The sequence below is a fragment of the Littorina saxatilis genome, linkage group LG6 (genome assembly GCF_037325665.1).
Source record: "Littorina saxatilis isolate snail1 linkage group LG6, US_GU_Lsax_2.0, whole genome shotgun sequence".
NCBI classification, from domain to species: domain Eukaryota; kingdom Metazoa; phylum Mollusca; class Gastropoda; order Littorinimorpha; family Littorinidae; genus Littorina; species Littorina saxatilis.
Window position 1 is genome coordinate 15,482,676 of NC_090250.1, and position 12,267 is coordinate 15,494,942.

At 41.6% G+C, this 12,267-nt stretch overlaps 1 protein-coding gene and 1 long non-coding RNA gene across 2 annotated transcripts in view; both read right to left on the bottom strand.

Moving 5' to 3' along the window:
* Positions 1-9,396, bottom strand: part of LOC138969688 (sushi domain-containing protein 2-like) — a 29,043-nt gene extending 19,647 nt beyond the window's left edge. The window contains exons 1-7 of the mRNA XM_070342546.1: positions 9,201-9,396; positions 6,848-6,946; positions 5,058-5,262; positions 3,439-3,560; positions 2,232-2,364; positions 1,720-1,901; positions 8-177 (exon numbers count right to left, since the gene is read on the bottom strand). Coding sequence (XP_070198647.1) covers positions 8-177; positions 1,720-1,901; positions 2,232-2,364; positions 3,439-3,560; positions 5,058-5,262; positions 6,848-6,946; positions 9,201-9,374 — 1,085 coding nt within the window. The 5' untranslated portion in view covers positions 9,375-9,396. The remainder of the gene's footprint in view (positions 1-7; positions 178-1,719; positions 1,902-2,231; positions 2,365-3,438; positions 3,561-5,057; positions 5,263-6,847; positions 6,947-9,200) is intronic.
* A 2,061-nt stretch (positions 9,397-11,457) lies between these two features.
* LOC138968601 (uncharacterized) overlaps positions 11,458-12,267 on the bottom strand; it is a 7,205-nt gene continuing 6,395 nt past the window's right edge. The window contains exon 3 of the long non-coding RNA XR_011456235.1: positions 11,458-11,609. This is a non-coding gene — a long non-coding RNA (uncharacterized lncRNA). The remainder of the gene's footprint in view (positions 11,610-12,267) is intronic.

Consider the following 12,267-nt stretch of genomic DNA (forward strand, 5'->3'; position numbering starts at 1 on the left):
CACTTACTTGTACTTGGTGGTGTTGTCAACATACTGTTCAGCCACTCGCAGTTGCACTAGTCCGATCTCAAAATCATCGCATTCGCTGGTACAAGGGAACTGGGAGGGGTTGATGACAACCTCTTCGTTCCTGTTTGAAATTCCTGTAGCCAGCTGGACCAGGTTTCTCATTATCAGCTGGAAAAATACAATCAACAGTTAAAGGCGACATTCCTTCCCGTGTATTCAGTTCGGATCCTCAAAAATGTCTGTTGAGCAAAACATTCTTAAAGGGATGAATTGATGTGGGTATACAAAAAAACACCACTATCAACAGAGAACAAACAAACAACAAAAGTTAAAGAAAAACAAGAAATTCCTCCGAGGTAGGAAAAACACCCCCGTCCTTACCATTTTCACTGCCACCAACTGAGAAGGTTATTTCCCTTTGACCATTAATATGTCCCTCTATAAGTCCTTGTAGAATCTTAATCCACCAATAACTCCCTAACCGTGTGTTTGACTGGTCCCAATTTTTGTAAGGACCGTCTCAGGAATGTATAGAACCTGTTCACCAAGTTTGGTGACGATCGGTCCGTTCATTCTTGAGATCTATATGCGAACACAAACACACAAACAAACAAACAAACAAACACATCGACCGAAACCTATACACACCCCTATACCGGGGGTGTAACAATTCGCGTAAGGCGAAATTACTACATTTAGTCAAGCTGTGGAACTCACAGAATGAAACTGAACGCACTGCATTTTTTCACAATGACCGTAGTCCGCCGCTTACAAAATGCAAAACGGAGTGAAACTGACCAGCCTGTTTAGCGCGGTAGTGGTTTCGCTGTGCTGCATAGCCCGCTTTTCTGTGCCTCTCTTCGTTTTAACTTTCTGAGCGTGTTTTCAATCCAAACATATCATATCTATATGTTTTTGGAATTATGAACCGACAAGGAATAAGATGAAATTGTTTTAAATCGATTTCGGAAATTTAATTTTGATCATAATTTTTATATTTTTAATTTTCAGAGATTGTTTTTAATCCGAATACAGCATATTTATATGTTTTTGGTATCAGGAAATGATGCAGAATAAGATAAACGTAAATTTGGATCGTTTTAGACAAAAAAATTATTACAAGTCATTAATTAATGTTTAAGCCACCAAGCTGAAATGCAATACCGAAGTCCGGCCTTCGTCGAAGATTGCTTTACAACATTTTCAATCAATTTGATCAAAAAATGAGGGTGTGACTGTGCCGCCTCAACTTTTACAAAAAGCCGGATATGACGTCATCAAAGACATTTATCGAAAAAATGAGAAAAAAAACGTCTGGGGATACTATACCCAAGAACTCTCATGCAAAATTTCATAAAGATCGGTCCAGTAGGTTACCCTGAATCGCTCTACACACACACACACAGACATACACACACACACACACACACACACACACACACACACACACACACACACACACACACACACACACACACACACACACACACAGACAGACAGACACATATACACCACGACCCTCGTCTCGATGCCCCCTCTATGTTAAAACATTTAGTCAAAACTTGACTAAATGTAACAATTAGAAAACAAAACAATAAAGAAATCAAAATTGGATGCACATAATTCACACTCTTCTATGGAACAGACACAAAGCATATGGACCAAACTGTCAGCATATTTACTTATTTCTACCAAAGACAAAGCGCTCACGGGAGTTTCATTATTGTATTCATCTTCTCTGTAGCCAATGAGATTGACTTCAAGCGTTGCAGCATAATGGCTGGAGAATAAGTGACTGGTCCACCTCACTCTCAGTTCTTTGGGACTGGTCTGGTACCATGGTGTTGAAAAACTGCTGACGTCAATCGGCCAGTCCATTCGGCTTGGCAAAACTGAAATAACAGAAGTTGTAAAACTGCCGACGTATATCTGCCATTGTGGTTACGCCAATAACAAGTTGGTTATTTAAGGGAAGAAACTGCAATCGGCAGAGACAATAACCATAACGTTTGCATAGTCAGCAAACACAACTATCACCACATCTTCTGAGAACAACCTCGAGCTCGATCCCCACCCCAAATCCCCACCGCCGACAACCCCCTCCCCCCTTACACACACAATTCGCAAAAGAAAAAAACAAAAACACCAAACGAACAACCAAAAGACAAAACAACACCAAACGGAAAAAAAGATACAACAAAAACAACACAATTGAAACTCACTGATGTTGAGTTTGGTTCTGTGCTTCCAGGCCATGTTGTCGATGGATATCTCCAGCTCAACCTGACCCCTAGTGGTCAAGACAGGTACTGGACAGCGTCCCCTCATACTGGTCTCCATCACTCCCTCGCTTCTCTGGCAAACGTATTCAAAATAATCAAATCAAATCAAATCAAATCAAATCTTCTTTATCATCTCTATAAACTTATTTTATTACACATGGCGTATGCCTTTAGAGCGCTTACTTTCATTTTTTTTATCAAATCGGGCTCAGTCGGTAGCGCGCTGGATTTGTTTGTATCCAGTTGACCGCTGTCAGCGTGAGTTCGTCCCCACGTTCGGCGAGAGATTTATTTCTCAGAGTCAACTTTGTGTGCAGACTCTCCTCGGTGTCCGAACGCCCCCGTGTGTACACGCAAGCACAAGACCAAGTACGCACGAAAAAATCCTGTAATCCATGTCAGAGTTCGGTGGGTTATAGAAACACGAAAATACCCAGCATGCTTCCTCCGAAAACGGCGTATGGCTGCCTAAATGGCGGGGTAAAAAACGGTCATACACGTAAAATTCCACTCGTGCAAAAAACACGAGTGTACGTGGGAGTTTCAGCCCACGAACGCAGAAGAAGAAGAAGAAGAAGAAGAAGAAGAAGAAGAAGTTTATCAAATCTAGTATCTCAAGTCTGAGAAATAACAGTGGTGTCACATGCACACGAACACAAACGAAACACTTCAGCCTCATTTACATTACAATACATGTACTAACTATTCCGATTCTTATTGATCAAACACTTCGCTTCTCTGGCAAATGTATTTACCAAAAAGTTACACATTTGATTAATTCTATTATGTATTGCAGGGATGCAGAAGTTCAAAAATGACAAATCACCCGACGGGCTCGTAATTTCTTGTTCACAATTCCACTAGCCCAAAACCTGTTTGACATTTTCCCGTCAGAAATGTTGTATTTCTATATCTGTAAGTTTACTCTTCGATATAAAATCGAGATTTGTTTTCAGAATTTGAAAAAAAAATATGAAGAATTTTCTGGTTTTGTAAACTGGTAGCAGTTTGAGTTTTGCTTGTTAAATTATAAACATCAGCCTTCTGTGTGATATACGGTTTAGCCAGGCAACCTTTGGAATTGTTAAGAAAATTATGTTAAGTGTGTTTACATACTAAAGTTTATAAGTTGTGTCTGTATACTCACATATTGGTCATCACGCCCAAAGCGACAGTAGATCTTGGTTCCAGCAGGATGACAATTGCCTGAGACCGCCAGCATCTCTCCCCCAAACATGCCTGTCTCACGGGGATACACCGCGATGTTTCCTGTATGGGAACAGGCATTCAAAATTAGATCAGCTGCAAGGTACGCTAGCAGGGTTAAGAAAAAGTTGTCTTATTTTGTGTGTACACAAGTCGAACGCAGATGGACTAGCTAGTTGCCAGACACAGCCAGCATCTCTCCCCCAAACATGCCTGTCTCACGGGGATATACCTCGATGTTTCCTAAATGGAGACAGGCATTTTGTGATTTAAAATTATACCAGGTAGAAGGTATTCTTGCAGGGTTAAGAAACGGTTGACTCATTTTGGGTGTTCCCAAGCCGAACGCAGATCTAGATGGACTAGCTTCCCTCATACAGCCAGCACCTCTCCCCCAAAATGCCTGTCTCACGGGGATAAACCTCGATGTTTCCCGTATGGAGACAGGCATTTTGTGATTTAAGATCAATCAATATCAATATGAAGCTTATATCGCGCGTATTCCGTGGGTACAGTTCTAAGCGCAGGGATTTTTTTTTTTTTACATTTTTTTTTTATGCAATTTATATCGCGCACATATTCAAGGCGCAGGGATTAGACCAACTATTAGCAGTATGTTTGCAGGGGTTAGAAAATGTTGACTTATTTTAGGTACACAAGCCGAACGCAGATGGACTAGCTAATTCCCTCATACAGCCAGCATCTCTCCCCGAAACATGCCTGTCTCACGGGGATATACCTAGCTCGATGTTGCCTGTATGGAGACAGGTATTTTGCGATTAAAAATGAGACCAGTTAAATACAGGTATGCTTGCAGGGAAAGGTTGACTATTTTGAGTACACAGGCCGAACGCAGGTTTTGTTATGATGACAAGAAACCTAATGACATATACATGGGTTACGTTCTTCGGCAGATTCAATCCGTAATCCTCTCCTGCTCATCACTTTCTCCGAACCGCCCTAAATTGCTATCAGTATAATCAGTTTACTTACTGATATTTCGATTTAGCGGGACTAGCAGAAATCACTTATGAAGAATGAAAGTTTTACAACCGAAAGAAATATAAAGCGGTACAAACAAACAAAGAAACAACCAAAGAAATAAAGAAGAAAAAAAAGAAACAAAAAAAAGAGAGAAATTGATATGAAAGACAAACTCTCTGTTTCCCGTTTACTCTCTTGCTCTCTCTGTCTGTCTGTCTGTCTGTCTGTCTGTCTGTCTCTCTCTTTCTCTTATTTCTTTTTCCCCCAGTCATAGTTTTTGTAAAATAGTTTAGTCCCTCTTTAGGGCGAGGGCCAGATGCAAAAAGCATATCTATGCTTATTCTTGTCACCCTCCAAAAGTAAAGATTTGTCATTGTCATTGTCATTGTCATTGTCTCTCTCTCTCTCTCTCTCTCTCTCTCTCTCTCTCTCTCTCTCTCTCTCTCTCTCTCTCTCTCCTCCACCCTCTCTCTCTCTTTTTCTCTTTCTCTGGCTCTCCCCTTCGGAATCTGAGTCAGCTACCCCACAGCTCTATCCTTCTCATGTACACTCTGCTACACAGAAAAAGGGTATTACCAGATTTCAAACCGTCCGGTATACATCCTCCACGAATGATGACGTCACCGTTGACCATCAGGATGTAGCGACCTTCTACGTCACTTCCTGCACGTGACACGAGAGTTGAGATCCGGGATGGGTTCAGTTTGGACCGCTTTGCGCATGCTCCGGTACAGGGTACCACATCCGTCCAGCCTCTACCGTGACCTCCATTTAGTCCTGCCTGGTTGAAAAAAAGGTTAAACAATATTACTTTAAATTGAATTGTGAACAACGGGGGCCCGGTAGTGCAGTTGGCGGAACACTGGACTTGTGATCCGAGGGTCAAAGGTTAGAATCCGGGCCGGGACGGACACAGGTCAACTTTATAAGCAGATTCAGAGACGGTATCCTTGTCCCATCCCGTGTCACCACTGTGGCACGCAAAAGACCTCGGTCATTCTGCTATAAGTGCAGGTGCATGATGACGCCTCAAGAAACACGTTCATACCTAGGTAGCACGACTCTCTTGCTGCCAGAAATAACAAAAACATTAGAATTGAAATAACTCTTATCCTTCTTTGTAATGTGAACAACGAAAATAATGTATTCAAATAGATAAACAAGTCGCGTAAGGCGAAATTACTACATTTAGTCAAGCTGTGGAACTCACAGAATGAAACTGAACGCACTGCATTTTTTCACAATGACCGTAGTCCGCCGCTCGTGCAAAACGGAGTGAAACTGACGAGCCTGTTCAGCGCGGTAGTGGTTTCGCTGTGCTGCATAGCACGCTTTTCTGTACCTCTCTTCGTTTTAACTTTCTGAGCGTGTTTTTAATCCAAACATATCATATTTATATGTTTTTGGAATCAGGAACCGACAAGGAATAAGATGAAATTGTTTTTAAATCGATTTCGGAAATTTAATTTTGATCATAATTTTTATATTTTTAATGTTCAAAGCTTGTTTATGTTTTTGGAATCAGAACATGACAAAAAATAAAATAAAAGTAATTTTGGATCATTTTATAAAAAGAATAATTTTAATTACAATTTTCAGATTTTTAATGACGAAAGTCATCAATTAATTTTTAAGCCACCAAACTGAAATGCAATACCGAAGTCCGGCCTTCGTCGAAGATTGCTTGGCCAAAATTTCAATCAATTTGATTGAAAAATGAGGGTGTGACAGTGCCGCCTCAACTTTTACAAAAAGCCGGATATGACGTCATCAAAGACATTTATCGCAAAAAAGAAAACAACGTCCGGGGATATCATTCCCAGGAACTCTCATGTCAAATTTCAGAAAGATCGGTCCAGTAGTTTAGTCTGAATTGCTCTACACACACACACACACACACACACACACACGCACACACACATACACACACACACACACACACACACACACACACACACACACACACACACACACACACACACATACACCACGACCTTCGTCTCGATTCCCCCTCTATGTTAAAACATTTAGTCAAAACTTGACTGAATATAAAAAAACACACATACACACACACACACACACACACACACATACACACACATACACACACACACACACACACACACACACACACACATACACACACACACACACACACGCACTCACACATACACATACCCTCAAACATCGATGAATGAGGCACGAGGAATAATGTTACCCAGCCTTTCAGTGCTGACCAGTGTGTAAACGACGTAAAAATATAGTATTTATCATAAGACAGCATAAAAAGTTGGACATTAAGAATACGCACAACAAACGCCCATCTGGACCCATCCTTTCAACGCTGAAAAGCATTTCAAACTTACCAACTGGTGCGAAGAAAAGGGAATCTCCATCTTGAAGTAATTGAAGATAACAAATGTGTGATCGCCGTCTCCAATCAAGAGCACTTGAAAAGTGTTGGACTGAAATGGAAACAAGACAAAAAGCGTTTTCATACGAGGGGAGAAATCTACATGATGGACATACATTCGAACCCCGGTAAACGTTACACTTTTTAATTTTCATTGTGGGTAAAGCATAACTTAAGGTTAATTATACCATTACTTATTACCTATTCACACTGGGAATCTGTTTTAACTTCTTTTGGTTAGTGGTTCACTGAAAGGAATCTCGGTTTCTTAGCGTGTCACTCTAAACAAAACCTTTCACGGGGATCCCAATGCGAGTTATCGGCACACACCTTCTCTTGAAAACTGTTCAACTGACCCCCTCCAAAGCGGTCAGATTTTGTACATAGGATAAGACAATACCTCCATTTGGTCGCCTACGCAAAATAAAAATAAAACTGTTGGTACTCTCCGTGCACAGTGAAAATTGTTTCGTGATTTTGATTCGTAAAAGAAAATAGTTATATTATATATGACGTCATTAATCATATCATCATAACAATTCATTACACTGTATATCACGTGCCGGCATTCCATTCTTTCCATACCATCCCAAAGAAGGCAGTTACATGCCGAAGAATTGATTTAAACTTACCAAACCTGGTTACTGGTGTGTTTTCGTTTTATTTAAGAAATTAGTTAATCAAGAACATTCAGCTCACAGCAGCAAGCTGTCACGGTGTTGATCCGATAAACAAAGGGAAGTAAACGCTCTTAATGCATACACAATGTGTAATTGAGTTAGTGAGAGTTATTCAGAACCATTAGGCAAAAAAGAAGAAAAGTCTGTTTACGGTAACATATTCCCCAAAAAATAGGGTCGGTAGGTCGGGATTTTTTTTTTCTTTTTTTTTTTCCCCAAACATATTTTTAAGTTATTTTGCGAAAAAACAAAGACTTTTTTTCTTCTTTTTTTTCCCCCCAAATGCCAAAAAAAAAGTCTAGGGTCGCGCGAAAATAGAGTCGGTCGGGATACCGTAAACAGACTATTTTTTTTTTTTTTTTTGGGGGGGGGGGGGGGCCTTATTCTCTCTCTAAACAGCGTTCTGCCTCATTTATTTAAGATAGTGACGGTGGTAATTTTTAATTTGTGACGAATTCGATGGAGGATCTAATCCAATTTAAAAGCTAGATCAGAGTCAAACAAACTTTTCAGGGGAAGGAATGTGCCTTTAAAAAAAAAAGTGTAATCTCTATACCTATCGTCGCCATCACATGTGAACTTACAGTCTGGAGCAGGTCTTTATGAACAGTTTTTAGCGCTAGACACGTTTTCCCACATGACCTTGACGACGAACTGGCTGAGTGCAAGTTAAAAATGAAATATGTTGTAATCTATAAATACCCATCGTCTCAATTACATGTGAACGTACAGGGCGACCAGTCGGAGTCTGGAGCAGGTCTTTATCTGAACAGTTCTTAGTGCGGGACATGTTTTCCCACGTGACCTTGATATTGAAGTTGTTGAGTGCAAGTTAAACATAAAATATGTTGTAATCTATCTATAGCCATCGTCTCGGAGTGTGCCTTCAAAAAAATGGTGTACCGTATTTGACGGACTACAAACCGCGACTTAAAAAAAAAAAAAATCGCATGGCGGCTTATAAAAAGATGCGGCTAAAACGTTACCTAAACTTGAATAGCATTCACCTAATGGAAGTCGCCGCGGATTTTCATTTCGCTCGATTAGCGATTACCGGTACTTTATTAGCTCTCTACTCAAGACTCGGCGCTTTTCTCTTTCTTTCGCGAATCTTCGTTTGTCAACAAGTCGTCGTGACAAGATAGCGTACAGAGAAACACCGGATGTATCAGGATCTCGCGCGCGCGAGATTTCGTTTTTTTGTGTCTCGCGATAGTTGGAGGAGCGAGAGCCGCCATGTTGTGTTTTCGTCTGCTCGAAATGTGCGCAAAAGTCGTAAATCATCCCAAAAAAGCTTATTCCGGGCGGGACTACATGTGTGTGTTGGTTACAAATTGTGTGTGTGATATTTTTCTTCAAACTTTTTCACTGTTCTTCTTTGTTTCACTTGTTTATTCTCGGAGCCGATTTCGCCAAATACCGTACTTTCGTTTGCCTGGTTGTTTTGATTGATTGACACGATCTGATTATATTTTTTTCGACGGCGGCTAATATAGTGACGCGGCCTATACGTGGCACGTCCCAATTTGTTTCTTAAAAATCGGGGGTGCGGCTTATAAAACGGTGCGTCTTGTAATCCGTCAAATACGGTAAATACCCATCGTCGCCATCGCATTGTACACTCACAGGGCAACCAGTCAGCATGACCTGATCTGAACAGTTCCTGGCGCTGGACACGTTTTCCCACGTGACCTTGAGGACGAACTGGCTCGTGAAGCCCGTCTTGAGAGCCACGGAAGCGTCCATGACGTACTGATCCAGCATGTTCATGAACTGTCTATCGTCTTCCGTTGTATCCATGTCGTTCCTGGCACGCGTCGTCAACTTACTGAAACAGGATAAGCATACATTTGTAATAATAATAATAATAACAATGATAATATTAATAAATAGCTTACAATACAGTGCGAGTCCCAGCAATTGGCTCCAGGCGCTTTACAATTAGTTTCATTCTAAAACAAACCAGCAAAAATGTAACGAGCATACAAAGCATTCAAATAATTGGGATAAAATGTTTTTAAAAACCAAGCAAACTATAGGGCTTCCATGACAAAAGATCGTAGAGATGTAAACAAGACATGCCGACACTGCATCATCTAGGAGGAACATTACGGAAGGAGAAGCAACAAATGAGAGCAATTAAGCTTGTATGATAGCGAGTGAAAACAGATAATGCTGCGTCGCTCACAAGAAATAACGGTTTTAGGTGTGACGAAAAAAAGAACAGGGCCTGAGTACGGTGATAAATACAAGACTTATTTTACAACCATTTGAAAATTACATACATCCCCCGTGGCTGCCCGCATAACGAAATCGTTTTTCTCGTGTTTTGAACTTGCCAGTGTACAGCACAGAGCAGAGTCCGTCCCGCACTTTGCTTTGTGTACATCACGTGGCCACCCAAACACCCGCACAACGCAACATTTTCACGATAAAAACACGTTTATTTGTTTGCTTTGTCTGTATTACACATTTCTATTTACATTTACCACTGACATACCAAATTGTATACTTTAGTTTGCAAGTGAATCGTTATCATACAAATAACGTTATCACGAGACGAACAGAGATCTCAGAGATCGTCTGCTTCTCAACTGTTTCGCGCAAATCGTGTAATATCTATTTTTGCGGAAACCTCCCAAAGAAATGCAATCTCAGCGGCTTCCACCTGCAACATAGTCGTGCTTATTTGGAATGTGACGTCCTGTTCTTCGTCAGTCACACCTATCTCGAAAACTAAGCGTCGCACAGAACCAGCGCCCTTCCATTAAGAGAGATACAAGACAGAGGCATTAACAGAAAGAATGTAAAGCAGGGGCGGACGAGGGGGGGGCACAGGGGGCACGTGCCCCCCCCCCCCCCCCACCGAAAAAAAAAAGGGTTTTCTATGCTGATTCTATGACCATTTCTAAGTTCAAATGGCACCAGATGGCACCATTTTGCTTCTTTGGGCAAATTTTTTTTCCGGGGGAGCATGCCCCCGGACCCCCCTAGCAAATTCGGGCGCTTCGCGCCCATCACATTCACTTTCGATTCAAAGTGCACCCCCCCCTTACAAAGCAACTGATCCGCCCCTGTAAAGGCACACTCCTTCCCATGAAAACAGGTAGACTCACCGTCTCAGCTCTGGCCAGGCTTTTAGATTAGATGAGACAATCCTTTCACTTGTTCATAGGAAAATAAATTTCCTGTCTGATTCTTGAAAAAAAGTTTAGATTTAACTGACAAATGACAATCTTACAAAAACACAAGTGGTATTTACTAAGTTATAAGAAAAACAATCCAAAACCCTGCACAAAGAACACCAAAGATGGCGCCAATTTGGTATGCGACAAATTGGAGCGATGGTCTTATCCCATGTCAAATCCTGGCTAAATCTCAGATGGTGAGCCGAACAGTTTTCACGGGAAAGATCTACAGTGCGCTTTAGGCCCCAGAAACGGAAGGATGATTATCATCTCCTCACGCGACATCAACAAGTCGTGCTGATGCGACTCCGCACTGGGCATAACCGCCTGAATGCACACATGTCCCAAAAGATGAAGCTGGTCCCCTCCCCTACGTGCAGCTGTGGACTAGAGGACCAGACCACTGAACACATTCTCCAGCGATGCACCATCATTGAGAGTCTGAAAAAAAACGGGTGGCCAACTGCAGTCTCCCTCCACTGCAAGCTGTACGGAGGAAAGGAAGACCTGTAGAAGACGGCATCATTCGTCTCGCTGTCTGGGCTGACAATATAACGAGTGTAACCGACAAGAAGATAGAGTGCGCTTTAAAAAAAAAAATACATCCATCGTCTCTGTTGATGCGTAACCATTGTTGAAAACGAACATGAGTGCAGGCATCAAACATGTGGACTCACTAGTAAATCTTTCCACGGTACGCATCGGGATTCTGTAGCGGAACAAATCCGTCGTAATGAAAAGGGGCGATGAAGGGCCGATCTATGGCAGGATTGGGTGTTCCTTCTCTCCACGTCCACTCCACAAATCGCACGCCGGGCTCGAAGGATAGCATTCCATCTTTCAAGATCTGAGTAACGAAAAAATAGCGTTTCAAAACAACGACCCCCCAAAAAATTAAATAAAAAACCCCAACAAGAGTAGTCATTTAGGTGAAGCTTTTAATTTATATACAATACACGTTGACTGTCTTACGGTCCAATAAGTAACCTTATTTTCCCTTCTTCTTCTCTGTTCATGGGCTGAAACTACCACGTACACTTGTGGTTTTGCAAGAGTGGGGTGTTACTTGTGTGACCGCTTTTATCCCGCCATTCAGGCAGCCATACGCCGATTTCGGGGGAGGCATGCTTGGTACTTTTTGTGTTTCTATAACCCACCGAAATCTGACATAGATTACAGAGTCTCTTCCGTTCGCACGTGGTCTTGTGTTTGCGTGTACATACGAAGGGGGATAAGGCACTAACAGGTATGCAGATGAGTTGACCTGGAAGATCGGAAACAAATATCCACCTTTAACGGCCGCCAGACGCGACCGGGATTCGGACACTCAACCTTCCGCACGGGAGGCCGGCGTTTTATCCACTAGGCTATTGCGTTTAAAAAAAAAGTTTGTCCTATTAAAGCTTTTTACAGTCAGTCATGGCTGACTTAAAGGGTAGTATACCATATATTCTTTAAGACCTGGATAAGAAGAAAAAGAAGAAGATGCTGTTTTACTAAATCAG